This window comes from Pinus tabuliformis, chromosome 2_2 (genome assembly GCF_031772625.1).
Source record: "Pinus tabuliformis cultivar Carrire ecotype Pingquan chromosome 2_2, CPIR1, whole genome shotgun sequence".
NCBI lineage: Eukaryota > Viridiplantae > Streptophyta > Pinopsida > Pinales > Pinaceae > Pinus > Pinus tabuliformis.
In genome coordinates, this window is record NC_142300.1 from 310,905,174 (window position 1) to 310,927,598 (window position 22,425).

At 35.6% G+C, this 22,425-nt stretch overlaps 1 protein-coding gene across 1 annotated transcript; it reads left to right on the forward strand.

Annotated features, from left to right (window-relative positions):
- Window positions 1-286: 286 nt before the first annotated feature.
- Window positions 287-2,713, forward strand: LOC149192536 (DDT domain-containing protein PTM-like). The gene has a single exon (XM_089406974.1). The coding sequence runs from the start codon at window positions 287-289 to the stop codon at window positions 2,711-2,713; it is 2,427 nt and encodes an 808-aa protein (XP_089263100.1).
- Window positions 2,714-22,425: the final 19,712 nt, after the last annotated feature.

Sequence of the window (22,425 nt, forward strand, 5' to 3'; positions counted from 1 at the left end):
AATGGTGAAATTTTTGTGTCGTCATCTGCAGTATAATAGTGTATTATCCCTCCAGATGCAATTCCTTTCAGATGGAAGCTTGAATTTGTGCCATAGAAAATGATTTCACTCATAATTTTCAGAGTTTTGCCAGTGATTTATGTCGGGTTGGATTCTGCCAGAACTATAAGAAGAGAGCTTCCATCTCACTAACGAAGATGCATATTCTAGTAGTGATGCTTCTGATACCGAAGATTCAGGCCAAATCTTGCTATTATAAAAATCAAATGATTTTCCTCTGCCTCCAATGAAACCTTTGCCTCAATCTTCAGGAGATCTCCCTGTACCAGAAAGTTCAATTCCTGACCTGTTTTCTGTGTATAGCTGTCTCAGAAGGTTCAGCAATTTGTTATTTTTAAGTCCCTTCAGTCTTGATGATTTCGTGGGAGCTTTAAACTATAGGTCTGCAAATACACTTCTGGACAGTGTACACATTTGTCTTCTAAAGGCTGTGAGGCGTCACCTAGAAACACTTTCAGCTGAGGGCAATGAGAAGGCATCAAAATGTTTTAGGCAACTTGATTGGAATTTCCTAGAGGCAGTAACATGGCCAGTTTATTTGGTAGAATATCTTTCAGCTCAGGGTTTCAGTAGTCGGTTGGGACAGAACATTTTGGATCTGAAACTTTTGAATTGCGAGTATTATACTATATTGCCTTCCACAAAGCTAAAAATTTTGCAGTTTCTTTGTGATGATATCATGGAGGCTGAGGAAGTTCGAACAGAGATCAACATGCGAGTAAACTTTGAACAAGATACAGATGGAGATACAAAAATGAACCTTTCTTCTGGTGCAACTGGGTTGATTGCAAGAAATCCATGCTATTCGAAAAGAAAGAGGGTTTCTTGTACCAAAGCAGATGGGCAGAGGAGGTCCAATTTAAGACAAGTGACACTCGAGAAGACAAATTTTCATTCAGATGGTTCAATCTCAGAGAACAAGCACAGTTGCTCTAAGAATGGACAGACTGAGTTTATGAGTCTTGGGATGGATGATGTAGAGGATTTCAATAGTGATGAATGCTGCCTATGTGGAATGGATGGGAATTTGATTTGTTGTGATGGTTGCCCTTCAGCATATCATTTTCGATGTGTTGGACTTTCCAAAGCTCATTTACCTGAAGGGGAATGGTATTGTCCAGAGTGTGCTGTAGAGAAAATTGATGCCCTGGGATCTAGAGCATCGAAGTCATTGAATGGAGCTGAGATATTTGGTATTGATCCATATGGGCGTGTCTTCTTTGGCACTTGTGGCTACCTACTGGTGTCTGACTCTGCATCAAATCCAACTGCCACATACAGGTATTACAACAAAAGGGATTTGACAAAAGTCATGGAGACATTAGAATTATCAGGTCCTTTTTATGATGACATTAAAAACTCAATACTACAGTACTGGGGTGTTGCAGAAGGCAAACAAGATTCAGTTTTCCTGCAAAGGACAGATATGAATTCTGGCAATAGCCCAATAGACTTGTCATGTTTGTCTATCTCTGAGCATCTGGTTGAAGATGTTAGTGCATCAGGTCTTCTAAGTGTGAGCTCTGAAAGAAAACCAGAAAAGGATTGTAGTGTTCATGATCATGAGGGTTTACATGTTTCAGACACGACACATTGTGACAGAAAAAATGAATTGTTGGTAATTGATCCTAGTAATTTCAAAGAAACTAAGATCAGATCTTCTCAAGAGGCTACAGGAGTTGTTCCAAACAGCTCAGTGGGTGCGAATTCACAAGAATGTGGGAATGCTTTAGAACAACAGATTGATCTTGACACTGATAGCACTGCTATGCAGATGGATTTTCTTAAGAGCAGTCCCATACCCAGGCAGCAACAAGCAAAAGAGGAAACCAGTGATAGGACGGGTGTTCAAGAGGATGGGAGTATATTGAACGTGTGTGTTGTCCATAAGCAAACTGATGACATTGGCAAAGCAGCTGTGAAGATGGATTTGGGTACTAACAGGTTGGTTTATAAAGCAAGCTTCAAACCAAATGCATACATCAATTATTATGTTCTAGGTGATATTGCTGCATCTGCAGCTGCTAATCTAGCGTCCATCTCAGTTGAAGACAACAGATTAGTGAATAAGCGGGGATCTTTTAAAAAGACTCTTTCAGCAACAATCTCAGAACAAGTAAAACTATTTTCAAAGGCAGTTGTTCAATTTTGTTGGCCAAGTAATAAGAAGAAATCAATGGAACCACCAAAGGAAAGATGTGGGTGGTGCGCTTCATGTAAATCAACTGCAAGTTGTCGCAGAGCCTGCTTACTGAATTTGGCTGCATGTAATGTTATGGCAGGTGCTGCAAATGTACCTGGCGGTCTTCGTCCAACAAAGAATGGAGAGGGTCATCTTCCCGCAGTTGCTGCATATATACTATACATTGAAGATTGCTTACGTGGTTTAGTGGTTGGCCCATGGGAGAATCTGGACTACAGAAAACATTGGCGCAAGCGCCTTGAGCAAGCTTCAACAGCAAAAGAAATCAGGGCATCTTTATTAGAACTTGAAAAGAACATTCAGCTCAATGCACTAGCAGCAGGTTGGACTAAACATGTAGATGATTGGTCCCCTCAAGTTTCTGTTGGTCATATAGGCACAAGTTCTATTGTCTCAGCTGCAAAAGGGGAGGTAATGGAAAACGACCTCAGAAAAACAGTGCCCCCATAGTGATGGCTGCTCCAGATGCCAGAGCTTCAAAGATTTTTTATTGGTGTAAACATGGAAGGCTCTCCACCCAAGTACTTCAGTTACCGTGTGCAATAGCAAAGCAAGCTGGATGCCAAGGTGGATTAAGGAGAATACCTGGAATTCTATATGCAGAAGGCAGTGATATCCCTAAAAGAAGTAGACAATATACTTGGAGGGCAGATGTTGAGAGGTCTAGGACTGTGTCGGAGCTTGCACTTCAGGTTAGGTATCTTGATGCTTATATCAAATGGAAGGATCTTGTATATCCACAAGATCATTGTCCTGATGGTAAGGCTGTGGACAAAGAGAGTGCTTCATTCAGGAATGCTACCTTTTGTGGGAAAAGATATGAAGGTGGTGAGTTTAAATATTTATTGGACTTCGGAAACCAGAAAGAGATTCCTATCTCTGCTGTCAGACATGGTAGAAAAACTGAAGAGACTGAAGGCAGTGGAAACAGATGCTGGTTGGGAGAGTCCCATGTTCCTTTGTATCTATTGAAAGCCTTTGAAGATAGACTTCTCCAGGATAATGGTTCTAAACAAGTTTGGAAGGTTCAAAATAGGCTGATGAAAGGAAGTAGAAAAAATAATATATTTGCATTCCTTTTATCTAAGGAAGCAATGAATGAAAAGTGTTCATGTGCCCACTGCGGGATGGATATATTGGTCAGGAAAGTTGTCAAATGTAATTTCTGTGAAGGTTCTTTTCATCAGGGATGCACAGTAACTTCTGATTGGCTAGATAGATCTGAGTGCAATTTTACATGTTATAAGTGCCACAATTTCAGGCTGACTGAGAAAAGAGACAATATTCTTAAGGCAACATTAAAGAAAAGTATTGCACCTTTACTTATTAATAAGCAAGTACAAGATGTTCGCTTGCCTTTGAAGTACAAAGTGGAGGAGCACAAAGGGAGCTCTGCTTAGTCATTTGATGCAAACACCACAGTACAGAATTATCCTTGCGTGGATAGTTTTTTGGTACAGAGAGAGAAAACTCATTCATATCATCCGCCCCGGCAGCACCACCACGGGCGGCCGGGGGGCGCCAAATTTTTTTTTTTTTAATTAATAAAAAAAACCATTTAATTTTTAAAATTTTTAATTTAAAAAATAAAAAAAATTAATTAATTTTTTAAAATTTTAAATTTTTAAAATTTTATTTAATTTTTTAAAAAATTTAAAATTTTTAATTAAAAAAAAAAAAAAAAACCGACTTCATTTTTAAAATTTTTAATTTTTTTTAATAATTTTTAAAATTTTAAATAAAACAAAATTAAAATGGTTTAAAAAAAAACTATTCTTAATTATAACAAAAAAAATGGTTTAAAAAAAAAATAATTGTTAAAAAAAAAAAAAAAAATTAATTTTCATTTTTTTTTAAAACATTGTTTAAAAAAAAAGTTTAATGTAATTTTTTTTTTTAAATATAAAATATAGGTTTATTTTTTTTTAAATATAAAAGATATGTTGGATAATTTTATTTTTAAATAAAAATAAAATTTGTTTTTAATAATAAAAGAGATTGTTTAAAAAAAAAATTAAATTTTGATTTTTTTTTTAAACAAAATATCTATGTTTAATAAAAAATAATTACATTTTATTTTATTTTTTAATAAAAAACACACATTTTTTTTGGTTTTTTTTTTTTTTTTATAATTTGAATTTTTTTTTGTTTTTTAATATTAATTTTATTAGTTTTTAAATTTTTTTCATTAATTTCTATTTTTTTTTTAAACTAGTTTGTTTTTAATTTTTTTTTTCCCGGTTTTTTCTAATGTTTTTTTATTTATTTATCTATTTTTACTTACTTTATATATATATATATATATATATATATATATATATATATATATATATATAATTTTTTGTTTTTTTTTGTTTTCCAAATCCTTTTATGGTTTGTGAGATAATTTTTTTAACATTTTTTTTTTAAATATTAATTTTACTATTTTTTAAATTTTTTTCATTAATTTTTTTTTTTTTTAATTAGTTTGTTTTTAATTTTTTTTTCCCTAGTTTTTGCTCATGTTTTTTTTTTCCCTCAATTTTTACTGACTTATATATATCTATATTAATTTTGTTTTTTATTTCCAAATTGTTTTATGGTTTATAAGATATTTTTTTTAACATTTTTTATTTTTTATTTTTGTCTTTTTTATATATAATTTTTTATTTGTTTTTTAGAGAGAATTATTTCATTTGGATTGAAAATTTAATTAACGATGTATAAATATGTAAAATATCGAAAATGAAAAATATCGACCTTCTTCTTTAAATATGCAAATCAATAAAAACCTCACTACAAAAAAAATAAAAATAAAAATAAAAACAAAAAACTATGAAGAGGAAGACCACTTCCAAAATTATTAAATTTACAGAATAATTATTTACATTTCATACATTAGAAAAGTTAAAGTCAAGAAAACAGGCTTTTTAAAAAAAGTGTCTGATGCAGAATAACCACTTTTTTAAATCGGCATGAAAATCACTACCATTCTAAAACGCAATGTACATAACAAGAATTTAAAAAAATTAAAGTGCCAAAAACTATGCTCTAAAAAAAACATGTGTGTTCTGCATCACCCCTTTTCAAAATCGGGTCACTTTTTTGCTATCTCTACAAAACGGGTAACAGTATCAGTTCCTGTTTCAAAGTTTACATTGTTTGGAGCTTCCTAACATAGCTCATTGCAGTATTTACAATGAAATACCTGCTAAAAACAAAACATCATGACAACATGATAACATACCACATAGTGGAGCTTTATAACACAACTCGTTATGATATTTATAATGATCATCATCTCGAATACCAACCCACATGACATCATAACATCATGATAAAATAACCACATGATAGCATAGTTACATGACAACATAATCATAATGACATAACACCCATACCACATAGTGGAGCTTTATAACATAGCTCATGGCGGTATTTACATCCATATACATGCGTACATATAGCAACATTACCAAAAATATATACCAAAAATAGATAGCAAATCATTTACCAAAGCTATATCAAAACATATACTAAAAACCGTATCGAAGAATATATCAAAATGTCATAAAGCATATATCAAAATGTCATAAAGCATATATCAACCACTATAAAGCATATACCAACCACCATAAAGCATATACCACACTACCATAAAGCATATACCAAACCACCATATCGAAGCTACTTTGCCTCAATAGGAAAACAAGGAAGGATACATAGCCTGCATCTGATATGCCATCCCCCATGTAGCTTCATCGAGCATAAAGTGATTCCATTGTACCTTAACTTGCTCGATTGCTTGGTTTCAGAGCATGAGAATCTTCTTTGCAAAATGCATTGTGGTTCTGGTTGGAATTCTCCTTCTGGTTCCACCTACAATACAAACCAATCAATCACATGATCAACATCTTTAACATACCTCTTAAGCAATGACACATTGAAATCATCATGGACTTTCATTGTCAAAGGCAGTGCAAGTTGATAGGCTACTGGCCCAATCCTCTCGATAATACTCAAGGGTCCACAAAACTGTGGTGCCATCTTGGCATGTGATCCAATCTACAAGGATCTCTTCTTTGGTTTGGTGCACAAGTACACATGTTCCCTGACCTAGAAATCCTTGAATGAATTATTCCAATATTCATAGGTTTTCTGCCTATCATGTGCTATGTTTATATTCTTCTTGATCTCCTCCATTTCCCGTTCCATGTCTACCAACATATCTAGTCCAATAAACACCCTGCTAATTGGATCACTCCAACTAATTGGAGTGTTACAACTTTGCCCATACAATGCATTAAAAGGATGCATCCTCAATGACTCCTCATAATATTTGTAGTACGTGAACCCTACCAAAGGAAGATACTCTTCCCACTTCCATTGTTAATGCATCACATACATTCGCAACATGTCCTCCAATATCTGATTGACCCTCTTATCTAGCAATCTATCTGTGAATGATAAGTTGTGCTGAAGGCCAACTTTGTACCCAAACCTGGAAAGAACTCCTTCCAAAACTTGGAAGTGAACTTTGCATCTCTGTCTTACATAATCTTCTTTGGAACACCATGCAGTCTAACCACATATATAATGAATAAATATGCCACATCACTAGCTGAGAATGTAGACTTCACCGAAATGAAGTGTGTAACCTTTGTTAACCTGTCCACAATGACCATAATGGAATCATGTTGTTTCACTATCCTCAGCAACCCTGTGATGAAATCCATGGAAATAACCTCCCATTTCCACTTTGGAATAATGATCAGCTGTAGCAGCCCACCTGGATGTTTACACTCTACTTTCACTCACAGAAAGTCAAAACACGTCGCCACAAACTTTGCGACATCCCTCTTCAAATTTGGCCAATAGTAGAATATCTTCACCGCTATTAGTGTCTTTTGATAACTTGGGTGAATTGAATAAGGTTTCGCATGAAACTCCCTCAGGATTGCCTTCTCGAGCTCACTGCTATCTGGTACATATATCATGTCTCAGAATCTAACCAATCCATCTATTGTAAGACAATAATCCATACCCTGTGAACCTATACCTACACATGTACCTATACCAGTGGCCTGCTGCAACCTGTGCACAATCTCCATATACCTAACATCTTGTTGACCTGCGTACAATATCCTATCCTATAATTCTGTCCTATAGGAGCTCATAGTACCAAGTGATGTACTTGTACCCATCTACTGAGATTATCTTCCACCGTGTTCTCTTTACCTTTCATGTACCTAATCTCAAAATAAAACTCGTTGATCATGGCCAACCATCTAGCCTACCTGGCATTTAGATTTGACTAGTCAAACAAATACCTCATCGCAATATGATCATTCATTGGACAAACCTTCTTCCAAGAAGATAATGTCTCCAATCTTCAATTCATGTATGATCGTTGCTTACTCAAGATCATGTGTCGCGTAATTCTTCTCGTGCTCATTTACTTTCTGGGATTCATAGCATACTACCTATTCATCTTTCATAAGGACTTCATCAATCCCTCTCTTACAAGCATCTATGCACACCACAAACTCTTTGTCTCGATCTGCAATCCGTAACATGGGTGCATGTGTTAACAACTTCTTAAGTTTCTCGAAACTAGCCTCGCACTCCTCTTTCCATTCAAATTTCTTACCTTTCCTTTGAAATCATGTAATGGGATAAGAAATATGTGGGAAGTTCCTAATGAACCTCCTATAATAGCTTACTAGACCCATGAAAGATCTCACCTCATCCACACTCTTAGGAGCTATGCACTCCATAACGACCCTTATCTTCTATGGATCTACTACAATTCCCTCCTTGGAGACAACATGTCCCAAGTAGTATACCTCACTATAAAATAAGCTACACTTGCTGAGCTTAGCATACAACTAATTCTCCCTCAACATCCTCAAAACTATTGCTAAATGATCGAAATGCTCTTACTCATTTTCAAAATATATTAGTATATCATCAATGACCACAATAACAAAGTTATCCAAATATGGATGCAACACACTATTCATCAAGCACATGAACGTAGTTGGAGAATTAGTTAAGCCAAATGGAATAACAACAAACTCATAATGTCCATATCTGGTCCTGAATGCAGTCTTGTAAATTTCCTCTTCTTTGATGCATACCTAATGGTATCGGATCTCAGATCAATCTTCAAGAACATTGTTTCTCCCTTCAACTGATCGAACAATTCATCATTCCTCGGTAAATGGTACCTATTCTTGATAGTCACTTTTTTCAACTACATGTAATCAATGCATAATCTAAGAGTACCATCTTTCTTCTTCACAAACAATACCAGTGCGCCCCAAGGTGATACACTTCGCCTAATGTATCCCTTGTCCAAGATTTCGTTTAGCTGCATATTTAACTCAACCAGCTCAGGTGTGCTCATCCTTTAAGGTTCTTTTGATGCTAGAGCTACCCCTGGCACTAACTCAATAGAAACGTCTACCTACCTTTGAGGTGGAAACTCTGAAATTTCCTCAGGAAAGACATCCTTGAATTGCTGTAAAACTGGGTACCTTCTCAACACATCTGCATCCTCAACTTCCTTACCTTTATCACTATAAATGTGCACTGCAAGAAAATTAAACCCTTTCCTGTGATTACTCTTTTCTTGCATAGTTGTCACCATCCTAACTGATGTGGCTTTCTTCTTATCCTACAAGACTCTTGGTTCTTCATTTTCATCAACGCACTCAATGGCTTTCTCATAGCAGTCTACCTTGGTGCTATGAAGATACAACGAATCAATGCCCAAAAAAATATTTTATGATCCCAATGGTAACACATTTAGATGTGTTGTGGTAGGCATACCATTCAAATCCAATGCATAAGCTCTTACCCAATGATGAAATCACTTCTTTGTACCTATAGCCAACTGCACTAACCAAACTCTTCATTCAATTCCTTGCTCAAACCACACTTATCCACCAAGTCAGGACTAACATAGCTATAATTAGATCTAGGGTCAATCAAATTATAAATAACTTGATAAAAAATCTTACTGCCCATCTCAATGATAGATGCCTTGTGTTCTTCCTGCCTATTGTCCACTACTGCATAGATACGTGGAATACTTTGACCAACATCCCCAACAGTCTGCGTCTCCTCTGCACTGTATATATTAGGCCTACCACCCTAATGTTGTAGAAAATATCTACTAAGGTGCTCCTCACCACATGTCCAACACTCCAACTGACTAGTGCCCTCACCTCTATAATGTTGTTTTTGTGATACGTGTCCATGTTTAGCTACACTAAAAACTTTTTGCGGTGCAATATTTTCTTTCCCATCTGTATTCTGAGGCCTTGTCCTATTAAGCTTCCATTCACCTCTACATTTGTCTTTTCCCTTCCATCCATGTTGAGATTCATTTTTGCACTTTGACTGCTCATAACAATACTTCAATTTCCCAATGACTTCCTCAAGTGACCGAGGCTCATCATACTCAATCCGATCTCTAGATGCTAATGAAAACCACTGAGAAATTTATGAACTTTATACTTCTCATTAGTAAGATAAGGTACATACCTTAATGGCTACATAAATTTGGTCATGTACTCTTCATCTATCATTGATCCCATCTTTACCTCATAGAATTATTTTTCCTTGCCATCAAGGTATCTTTCTGATAAGTACTTCTTCCTAAAAAGCCTCTTCAACTCCTACCAACTCAAGTCATCCACCCTGATGTCTCTATCCCACTTAAATTCTTCCCACCAGATGTCTGCTTTACCTTTTAAACTAAAGATAGCCAGTTTTGCCTTCATGTTATCTGTGTACTGATGCAACTCAAACAATTTATTCATCCCAAGCATCCAAGCCTCTGAATCTTCTGGCTTCTTCACATCTCCATCAAAAGTAGGTGGTTTTTCTTTCCTGAATTCATTGTGCAAGTATCTCCTATAATTCCTCCTATAAGGATGATAGCAATGAAAACCATGATGTCTATCAAAACCAGGACTAGAATAGTACTTGTGCTCCTCGCCCTTCCTATCTGGAGTGTCCAACAACCTGCCATCTCTCAATATGCCAAATCTATCTGACTTGTGTCTACCAAGAGACTTACTACCATATGTCACATTACTTCCATCCTCATGTCTATGGCTGATCCGAAGCAGCCTTTGTCGCTACATGTCTGATAAACTCTAAAGAAGTATTGCATTAACTTCTACTTGCTTCTCTTTTGCCTATATGATCCAGTCATTATCTACCTTACAACTCCTTATCTCTTCCTTCAAGATTCTCAGTGTAAATACCAAATCAGAAGGATTCTCAACACCATACTTCTCTTTGGATTCATAAGGAGATTCTTTGTAGTCAACCATCTTGCTAGCCATTTGATATTTCTTCCTACAATGCATAATATGTCAGATAAACCAAATCACAATAAATTGATGTACCTTAGTATAGCTTGGGGAGGATACCATGTATGCAAGATTGCTAAATCAGCATGATATATGTATAACATAATCATAACATCGTATAGAAATATGCAAATAAATGTATCAACACATAAACATCACTCTAGCTAGGGTCTAGTCAACAATGCAAGGCCATATCAATAATGCATGCTATGAGCTCATCCATGAAAAAAAACATTACTCCATTATACACATTTCCACTTGCAACCAACAATATGCATAAACAATGCCTAATCAACTACACCTACACATAAACACATGTAATCGAATATAAGTGATAAACTCTTGTAATCAACCTATAACACTGATACAAGTAATCAACATATTCAAGAATGTAACCTATCATACAAGGATGTAAGTAGGTGACATAAAATCAACATGTAAGCGACATATAATCCATATGAAACCAGTCACATACTCATGACAAATAGATTTCACAAAATAAATATGAAATTCTCCATAACAACCATACTACAATCATAATCAGTCATCAAGCCAATGCAACAAGCACATGAAATGGAAGTATAGGAGACACATGAAACTGACATGCATGCATGACCAACACAAATCGCCCATCAATCTAAGACTTGAACCAAGCTCTGATACCACTTTGTAACACCCTCCTCCCTCATCCACCCAAGTAACCATGCCAACCAGGGTAAACATGATACGAGAGGCTATTATGATTAGATTTGACCTCCTATGTGACCTTAAGGAAGTGGAATCGACGGAACATCACACAAAATCATCTAACATCATCAACAAAAACCTCAGGAGACAGGTTAGCCACTCAAACACCTTGTCCATGGTTCCCATTGTTGTTCTGAATCTCTTAGGCCATAGTCGCTCTCATGCTATGGGGGAAGGGAGCGAATAAAAACCTAAAGTTTCTCTCACGAGCTTGCTTTCGAGAGACCAGGGACCAAAATTACCAGTGATGTGCTAGCAACCCCAAGATTTAAGCCACTTTTTCAAACCCAGAGTCGAGGCCACTGCCCAGAATGGAGTGATAGATTAGAATCAGTAAAAATACAGGGAAACAATGATCCAAAAGCAATAAACTGAACATGACCATAACCAAACCCCTATTATCCATCACAGACATTTCGTCAAATACATCATCAACACGTAACCAACAGGTGTAAACAACATAATTAAGTTTAGGGATCTCTTACTTATCTGAGAATCTCTATGAACCAACTTTTCCTCATGTCATTTGTTGCACTATCATATATTAGGTCATATACACATTATCCATTCATGTAAAAGTAAAAACATGCTGAGAACCATACATAGTTGCTATCATAAAATGTACATATTACAAGCATAATAGGAACAAAAATACCATAAACATATCAACCATAAAAGCCCACATATACATCAATACATTTACACATGAAAATCAAGGGAATGAATTTCTCATTAATGAATGCAATGAACCAACAGGAGATGGGACTACCACTTTCCACTCGACCATAGATTGGTTGATCCAAGTATCTCTTCATCCAATCACCCCCATGCCATATTCCAAGCATGAATGTGGGACTCATAGAACACACCAAAAATGCCAATCAACATGGATGCCACTAGAGTTCTCCGCCTACACCGTGAGGAATTTGAGTGCCTCCTAGTCTCTTAGGCTTTATCATGAATTCATAGTCTCATCCAAGGATGACTAGGCCCTACACCGAGACATACTCTCCGGGATTTACGTGCATCCCATATTAGAATCACTAGGCCCAACGGAGAGAAAATCCACCTCTTGGCTTTACTGTATATCCCTCCATTTTCCAGCAAGGATTCTTGGGCCCATTGAGGCACACAATCTGTCTTTACTGCAACCCATAATCTAGTTTATGGGTTACTAGGCCAGTGGCTTCATGATCCTCAATCTGGTTCAGGGATGACTCATACCATGTGTTTGTCAATCGAGAGATCCACCCCACTCAACCTCGAATCCAATCTGGCCATCCCACATAAATGGAATGAGAGAGCCCGTATCATCAAAGCTATCAAGAAATGTCAAGGCTAGGCTAAAAATATTGTCACACCTAGAAAAACCCATGCCATGGTAGAAAATAACCACATGCAATCCCATGCATGCCAAATCTTGTAAGGAAAATACACATGCAAGTTGATACCTACAATGAATCTTGTTGTAGCTGCTTGATCCTACCTTTCCCTGCTTGATATTTTCTTCCTCTTTCCTCCTTTTCATTTCTTACTCCAATGCCAAAGTGCTCCAAGAAACTCTAAGTGTCCAAGAGTGAGAGAAAGAGAGAGGGAGAGAATAATGAGAGAGCTCTAAAACTCAACTGGCAAAAGGTTACCAACTGATCCTTAGAAGCCTTTTTATGAATGAGGCCTTTATTTTCTTCATATTCCATTATTTTCCTCCATTTTCCTCCTCACATGCAAGTTGTGACCTTTCACCTCCCTTTTTTTCCCAATTTCCATTATTTTCATAAATAATTGAGCCAAAAATGCCATTTTCTCTTTCCAAATCCTTAGCCATTGCCTTTGCCAATTTCCTTAGCCATCAAGAACCAAATGAACACCCCCTAGGATTCCTTTCCAAAAATTCATCTTGGAATAAGTGTTAGATCAACCGTGGTTATTGTTTTTAACTTTTATTACCTGGAATTTTCACCAGGGCTGTTACAAACACACATTCAAAATTAAGAGATTTCAATCCATTTCAATCCTCGTTACCATTCAAATTCAAGTGCAAAAAGCTATATAATAAGTTCAATCCTTGCTAAATTTTCATTCTTAACATTCAATATTCACTGGCCCTACAGACATATCATCAGAGAACATTTCACAATATATTCAAGTTCTTTATTTCAATTTTTGCACAATATGTATTTCATTTTATTTATTTCAGTTTTTTCACAATATGTATTTCATTTTATATATTTCAATTTTTGAACACTATGCATTTCAATTTTCATAGGCTGCTTGATCTTTGATCAAGTCATTTACTATTATTGTTCTTATTATTTTTTTTCCAATACAATCTACATAGTATAAAATCATTTCTAGTATAAACTCATGCACAAATAGTCACAGGAAACCTTAAAATGCACTCCAAACATTGAATTGCACAAAAAATTTATCCTTGTAGGTTGTAGGTGCATTCATTCTTTTCATTCTATTTCGCCTACTTCTTCTGTATCTTTCATCCTAGCTAGTGCACCAAAAGGCCGATTCAATCATGTGGAGACCCTCTAGTTATTCAACATCCATTCAAAATTGGTATATAAATAGCCTACCTTCCCATGAACTACTACTACATATGAAACAAGTAGACCTTAATGAATTAACACTTCCTCGATAGGGGTATCATATGAGAGAATGTATTCCTAGGTGTTCCATTCACGAGATGCCTAATTCAATTGTTCTTATTGTTCCTATATCTAGTGTGAAATCAAATTGATCTAAATAAAGTCCCTGTAGATCAATTCTCACCACTGTAATCACTACCAAATCATGTCATGACTAATAGGTGTGCACACCCATGGATAGGCTAAGAACCTTACTATTTTTTTTTCCAAGATAACCTATATAAACTCATGGATACCAATACTAGAAATGAGTTGATAGTGGAAATGGTTGAAATGAAAAAACTCATTACCCATGAAATCATGAAAAAACCATCACAGGAAACCATGAAATGCACTCAAAACATTGAACTATACAAAACATTCATCCCTGCAAGTTATAGGTTTCCTCATGCACAAAAAACAATACGAAGCTATAAAATACACACACAACATTGAACTGTAAAACACTTATCCTTACTGGTTGCGGGTTAATAGTAGTTATGGTTCTATTCCTATTATTCAAAAGTGAATTTACTTATTCAACAATACCTAATGTATTTTTTTTGGTTTATGTATTTTGACCATCCCTGAGACATATTTGAGGCATTTTCGTTGGGTTATAGGAGGATTCAGTATGACAAATTTTGACCATATTATTAATGAAAATCTTGGCCTCGACAGAACTTAGGCATGCCTCTTAGTAACTTCAGTCAAATAAATGATGGCTATTTAGAGACTTGTAATTGTTTTTTATCATTCACATGACCTACTTTGAAGACTAGTTCTATAAATAAGGGTTTCTTGGGTTATTCTCTATAGAATATCTTGTAAATCATTCCTTGGTATAAACTTAGCTATATTATGAAAATACTATGAGATTTGGTTCTTTCAATGATATTTTGGGCTGATTTATATTATTCATAAAGTTGGACTCACTAGGGCTGGACAAAAGTTTCAAATCTCAAATTCATGTTCTCATAGATAGACACATCAACTCGGTTATCCTAGAACCTCAATATAACCTTTACTAAGGCAAGCGTAGAGGTTTCTTCATGTCTAGATAATGTTATCTATAGGAATAAAAATATTTGAAAACTAAGAACCATTCCCACAATAGGAGAAGAAATGACCATTAGAAGGAAATTGATTGAGTTTTATGTTTTTAAAGCCAGTGTTCATGGACATGAGGCTCAAACATTTGTTAAGGAAGTTAGCAGCTTAATAAAACCTTTACTAAGGAAAGCCTAGAGTTTCCTTCATGCCTCGAGAGTGTTACCTATGGGAATAAAAATATTGGAAAACTCAGAACCATTCCCACAATAGGAGAATCACTAACCATTACTAAGGAAATCTTAGAGCTTCTATTGAGCTACTAAATTCATTTAGAAAGGAAAGCCTACAACTTCCTTTATGACTCGAGACTTTTATCTATAGGAATAACAATATTAGAAAACTAAGAACCATTCCCATAATAGGAGAATAACTATCCGTTATAAAGAAATTGATTGATCGAGTTTTATGTTGGTAAAGTCAGTGTTCATGGACATGAGGTTGAACAATTTAAGTCATAAAAGAATTTATCAAAAAGAACTAGACCAGATTAGCAGCTTAACTAGAAAAGGAACCATGTGTGACTTGTTTTATTTCAAATTCATCCAATGTCTACATCATCTTATTATAACGCATAATTTTTTTTTTATCCAAAACATTTATTAATATAATTAAATACATACAACCAATTCTAGGTCAATTTCAATGCACTGGTAGTAATTTTCCAACTGCAAATATTGTCATAGTATTTTAAGTGGAAAAACAAGTTATCAAAAAAATAATTGATATAGTTTAGGAAATACAACAAATTCCTTGTCTAGATTTTATTTTTCAAGGATACCATCAAAAAGGAATATGTATGAAAATTTGTTACGCTGCTAATATTTTTTATTGTGAATTGTGTCTCTATTATAATCCATGTTATTGCAAAATCTTTACTGAAATTTGCTAAAAATTCTGAATAAACCAACATGTTGTTAACGGCCTGTAGGAAAGTAGAAATACTAATAGCATGTAGGAAAGGATAATTTCAATTATTTTTAACTAAATGCATGCAATAAATCTGTAGGTAGTTGCATCTATGGTAAGAGTTAGTTACGTTTCCCATACAAAGAGAAGTGGTAGGCGAGTGACCAAGGGTGCCCAGCCACGATGTGCTTCATCAAATGATGACGTGACAGATGATGTGAATGTCAAAAATGCTCCTAGCAATGTTGTTTAGGATTACCATGCAACAAAAGCTGATTTCATCCCATCATCCACCACAAAGCCACCATCAACCACAGTCCGAGGGGAAAGTTCAACTAAGAATATCAATGCTATAAGAGATTGGACAAAAGAATACATGTTAGCTGCAACTTTCGATATAGAGTTTAATGGATATTAAGTTTGGGAATCTTCAAGAAAGCATGGCATTGCTCCCTCATCAATTCATTATTGGATAAATGTGCTCACTCATACAAAATGTATAAGGCCTCTTACAATTATGACTGAAGAAGAGGAGGTCTAGGTGGTTGAGTGGTGTAAGGAGATGGCCCAATTGGGAGACGGGATAGAGTTGATACAACTAGAATCTACAGTTGCTCAAATATGTCATGTTCTAAGGCCAAACCCATTCAAATATGGGTTTCTTGGTAATTCATGCTGGTGTGGGTTTAAAAAATGCATCCAGACCTTGTATTTCATACAACTAAGGGCCTTGACAGAGACAGAGCTAAATCTATGCCCTACAATTATGTCTATATTCTATGAAACTCTTTCTAGTGCATACAATAAGTATTATTATGTTACAGACAATATCGAACTGTGAAAGTATAGGTTTACAGGCATTAAGGAATTGTGGCATGCAGGTAATTGCCAAGAGAGGGAGCCAAAACTTGCCAAATATTTTTCCTGAGAGTAGGAAGTGGATAAATATTATATGTTATTTCAATATAATTAGCATTTCAATCCTAGGATTTTTTGTATTTAAAGGTGAAAATCAAATAAACAACTATATACAAAATTGTGAACTAGTTGCATGCATGGTTGCACATCCCCATACATGGATGACTAAAGATTTTTTTTTTAATTGGTTTTTTCACTTTCTTGAATCTATAGTAGGTGGTGTGTCACTTCAGAATATAAACCTATTGATTTTACATGGCCATGGAAGCCACATTACTGTGAAAACAATTGAGGATAAACCAATTTTGGCATCAACCTATTAACAATGCCTACTCATACCAGTCACATGTTGCAACCCCTTGACGTTAGTATGTTTGGCCCTTCGAAGAAATATTTTAGGCTAGAGTGGGCTTCATGGATGGAAAATAATCCAAGTGTTGAGTTAAAAAGGTTTGAGATAACAGAGCTCACAAGTAAAGCCTTTAAAAGGGATCTCACGCTACCAAATATCAAGCATGGATTTAGGAAGACTTGAATATGGCCACTGAATTATGATGCTATTATGCATGATACTGGTTGTAGCTAGGTGTTTCATGTAAATGGTCAAGAATAAGGGCATGTCCAAGTAGATGTTGAAGTGCAAGAAGAAGTGGATGAAAAAGAAGATGTAGTTTCAACTGTAATAGCCCTGGTTAAAAACTCATGTAAAAATATATAAGACCATGGTTTATGGGACATGTATTGCAAAATGAATTGTGGGCAAGACATCCTAGTGGGTATTCATTTTAGTTATTATGGCTAAAGGAAATTGGAAAAGGAAATGGAAAAGGATTTGGAAAGGTAAAATGGCATTTTTGTAATTTTATTTATCAAATAAAGGAAATTAGGAGGAAAGGAATGTGAAAGGTCATAGGTTGCATGTGAGGAGGAAATTGAAGGAAAATAATGGAAATTGAAGAAAATAGAGGCCTCATTGATAAAAAGGCTCCTAAGGATCACTTGGCAAGATTTTTTCTTGGTTTTGGAGCTCTCTCATTATTTTCTCTCTCTCTCATACTCTTGGACACTTGGAGTTTTTTTGGAACACACTTGGAGGAGTGTGACATACTTGGAAGGAACAAGTAAGGAAGAGCAGGATCAAGTAGCTACAATAGGATTCTTTGCAGGTATCGAATTGCATGTGTTTTTTGCTTGCTATATTTTGCATGCATGGTATTTCATGCGGTTATTTTCTGTCATGGCATGGGTTTTTCTAGGTGTGACAATGTCTTCAGCTTAGCCTTTCCATCTCCGAATAGCCTTGATGAGATGGGTTCTCATACTTTGGTTGAGCTAGATTTTCGGATGGATTTGAAGCTGAGTGGGGAGGATCTCCAAAATGAAAAACACATAGCCTAGTTGTCCCTGAATGGGACTTTGGATCATGGTAAAGCCACTGGCCTAGTAACCCCTAAGCCAGACTGTGGGTTGTGGTAAAGCCAGGATTGCCTACCTTGGTGGGCCTAGGAATCCTTGTTGGTGAATGGCAGGATATATGGTAAAGCCAAGAGGTGCATTTCTCTTCATTGGGTCTAGTAGTCCTAAGATGGGATGTATGGTAAAGTCTAGAGAGTGGGTCTCGATGTAGGGCCTAGTGATCCCTGGATCATACTGTGGATTATAGTAAATCTTGAGAGACTAGGAGGCACTAAAATTCCTCACGATGTAGGTCGAGAACTCTGGTAGGATCCATGCTCGTTTGGTTCTTTTTGGTTGGTTATGAGTCCCACATTCATGCTAGGAATATGGCACAAGGGTGAATGGCTGAAGAGATATTTGGCTCAGCCATTCTATTGTTAGGTGTAATGCGGTGGTCCCATCCCCGGTTAGGTTCTATATTCATTATTGATAAATTCATTCCCTTGGTTTTTCATGTTTAAATGTACTCGTTTATATGTGTATTTTATGGCTAATGTAACCTTGATATTTTTTTTTGCTATTATGCTGGTTATAAGCATGTATTATGCCAATGATGATGTATGGATTTCCTCATGTTTTGATTGGTAAATGAATGAGAAATGTATCTATGACATAATATATGATAATGCAACTAATGACATAAGGGATAAATGCTTCTTAGCGATTCTCAGATAAGTATGAGGCCCCTATGCTTAAATCTATTTTTTACACTTGTAGATTGCATTAATGCCAAAGTGTTTGATAGAATGTCATCCCTAGTTGGGGATGGTCAAGCCTAGTCCTAGAGTCATTTTTTGGTTTATTAGTTATGTCATCATGTGTTTAATGGATTTTGGAAGTTACAACAAGTTCTGGGCAGTGGACTGAATTATGGGCTTGAAAGGTGCCTTAAAATCCACAGACTTGGCACAGGTATGCTAGAAATAGTCCCTGGACACAGGCATGCAAGCTTGCAGGAGCGTCTGGAGCTCTTTGGACGCTGGCATACCCATAGAATGGGAACGTCCAGAGGTCACAATGTCTGAGACCTTAATAGGACTTAGGGGCTAGTTAGCAGAAAGGTTGGGATGCTTCTTAGGAGTCCTACTGTTGATGTTGAAGGTATGTATGGTGTGTTTCCATTAGTTCCACTTCCTTAATGTGAAGTAGGCGGTTGAATCATATTATAGTAACTTCTTGTCACATGTTTACCTGGTTGGCTGGTTACTTAGGTAGATGTGGGAGAAGGGTGTTATATAGTGGTATCAGAGCATAGTTCACTACTCGAACTGGATGGTTGGGTGTGTTGGTCATGCATTATGTCAGTTGAATATGTGTTCCTTATGCGTGTAATCCATGTGTTTGTTGCATTGCATAGTGTTGATCATGGTTATCGTGATGTCGCCATGTGAAGGTTGATGGTGTTGTTGTGAAATGTATCATCATGGGTGTATGGTTGTATATGCATTCTTTATGCATGTCAACATCTATATGTTGTTATTCATGAATTGTCATGGTTATGGTTGTGCATGTACGGTAGGTTAGACATGCATTTTGAAGTCGTTGGATGCAATTAGGTCATCATGAATTGTTGGTATTTTATGATACTAATGTGTTGGCTGAGATAGAGCAGGAGATGTAGATCATCAGAATGAGGTTTAGGCATTATACTTTGGAGTAAGAGCATATCATCATACATGTATTGTATGTTTGGCATGTAGGTATGTTAGTTAATGGATTGTTATATGCATTAGGGTTATATACATGTTTTGTCATTTATTGTTATTATGGTTACATGTATGATAAATGCTAGTTGATTATTGAAGTCATATGCACATGTGTCAGATAGTCATGAATGATAGTAAGTTGTTGTTATATGCATTTTTGTTTTTGTTGGTTAACTTGTCATTGTTATATGATAGTTAGCTTCATGATTAGGTTATATTTTGTTGATGAGCATGCTATGTAACTGGTTGTTGTTATATGCTAGTAACTTGATTATTAGGGTTATTACACTAAGATCATGATGTTATATACTAATTTGGATTGGTCTATGCAAATGGTTAGGGTTATGACCATTCAAGTATGAGTTAATAGGTAGTGATATTATGTCATACTATTCTAGACTGATTGTCTAGTTGTTATTATTATGTATGAATGATAATTCTTTATGAGTTTATGATGTGAACATGTTAGCTAATTAGTATTATGGATATCATGACCTTGTTTATGTTTGATTTGATACGTTGTGAAGTTATATCATGCTAATATATATTAATTGTGAAGACAAGATAGCCTTCCCTAAGATACATTAAGGTATGAGCTTGCTTGTGTCGTCTACTTTGTGCTTGAATGTTTGATTATGTCATCTATTGGGTGTTTGAGTGTTTGGAGTCTATTATGTTGTCTAGTTGATTTATTTAACATGGTATGTTTGCAAGTCGGTTGAATGTTTGATGAATTTCATAACATGAGTATGTGTTCCAATGATCTTGTTTCAAGATGATTATACTAATACATATGTGTAGAGACAATTGATATGTACTTGAGTGTAGTAGGAGATAGTTGAAGCATTATGTTTAATGACTATGAGTTGACTATGGATTATGGCATGATTGTTAGACTTGGTAAAGGTTAATTTCAAATTGATAGATATGATTATCTTGATATTTGGAATGTTTGGTTGACATGTGTGAAGAGTTGCAGGAAACATTCTTGGTATTAGCATGACAAGGTAATAGTTGATGTATTTATATAGCTAGCAGTTGGGTGATGTGACAACGTATAGTAAACCTTGATTCCAACAAATTAAAAAGGTAAAAGAAAGGAATTTAGCAAGAATTCATTTGGCTATGTTGTAAACCCTAATTCCAAAAGGATGAGTGTTTTGCATACATGAAGTCTTCTTAACCCTGATTTGTCTGAAATTATTTGGATAGATGATATATTCATGGACATGTATTTGATAGGTATAACAATTGGTGTCTAGTTATAGTTAGACTTGTCAAGGGAATTAGAGTCCCTTGAATGATGGAATGGACGTGTTCAGTTGTAAGGTAATGTGCTTGGCACAAAAAGGTAAGGTAAATAGTATGTTGTTATGTTTATTTATGCACTAATAGTTATGCGCTCATGGAAATATGATGTAGGGGATTACATGGAAAAGAGAGTGTCATGAACCCTTCAAGAAGGCTTAGGTTGAGCTTTACTTTGGAAGCACTAGGAACCATGGGGATTGAGTCATGGTATCTGTTGTTAGTCTTGTCCTTTTGGTCTTTTGTGATATGCTTGAACTTGATTTGAAATTTTTTTATGTCTAGTCCATGATCATGCCACCTAGTTTGTGGTGTTGTATTGTTATCAGTTTTCATGGTTTTCTTCTTGTTTTTTTCTTTTGTTTTTCTTTTAAGTTTTGAGTCTTGGGAATTGGTTGGGAAAGAGGAAAGTTAGTGGAGCTTGGAAAGAGATGAATGAAATTGAGTAGGCAATGTAAGACTCAGATGAAGTTGGTGCATGTATAAAGGAAGTTGAAGGCAAGCGTATGACAACCAGTTGGACTGGTTGGGTCCGTTAGTGTAAATGGATGATGATTGGATATTCATGGGAAAGGTAATGAAGAAAGATGAAGTAAATGGATATGAGGCATCAGATGTCTTAGCTATGTTGGGAACTGTTGTTCTCAATGTTGCACATGTGTTGCATGCATAAATGGAGTTCTCTTAACCTTGACCTTAATATATCTAGTAATTACGTTGTGAACATGATTATGTTGATGTCTATATGTATATACATGTATGCATGCATGTATGTCGTTGGTTGACTAGCTCATTATTATTTTATGTTGATGTTTATATGTATGTATGTGTATGTATGCATATCATTATCGGACAGGATCATCATTTTTTGTGCTAATGTTTATGTATATGTATGTATGTATCCATGTATCTATGTCACTGTCTGAGAGGGTCATCAGGGATCATTCTTGTGGAGGAATGGTTGCTTATGCAGGTGAATGGCATTCTTGGTTTATGAGGAATCA

Coding starts and splice junctions, on each gene's coding strand:
- LOC149192536 (XM_089406974.1), top strand. CDS start 287: ATGAAACCTTTGCCTCAATCTTCAGGAGATCTCCCTGTACCAGAAAGT.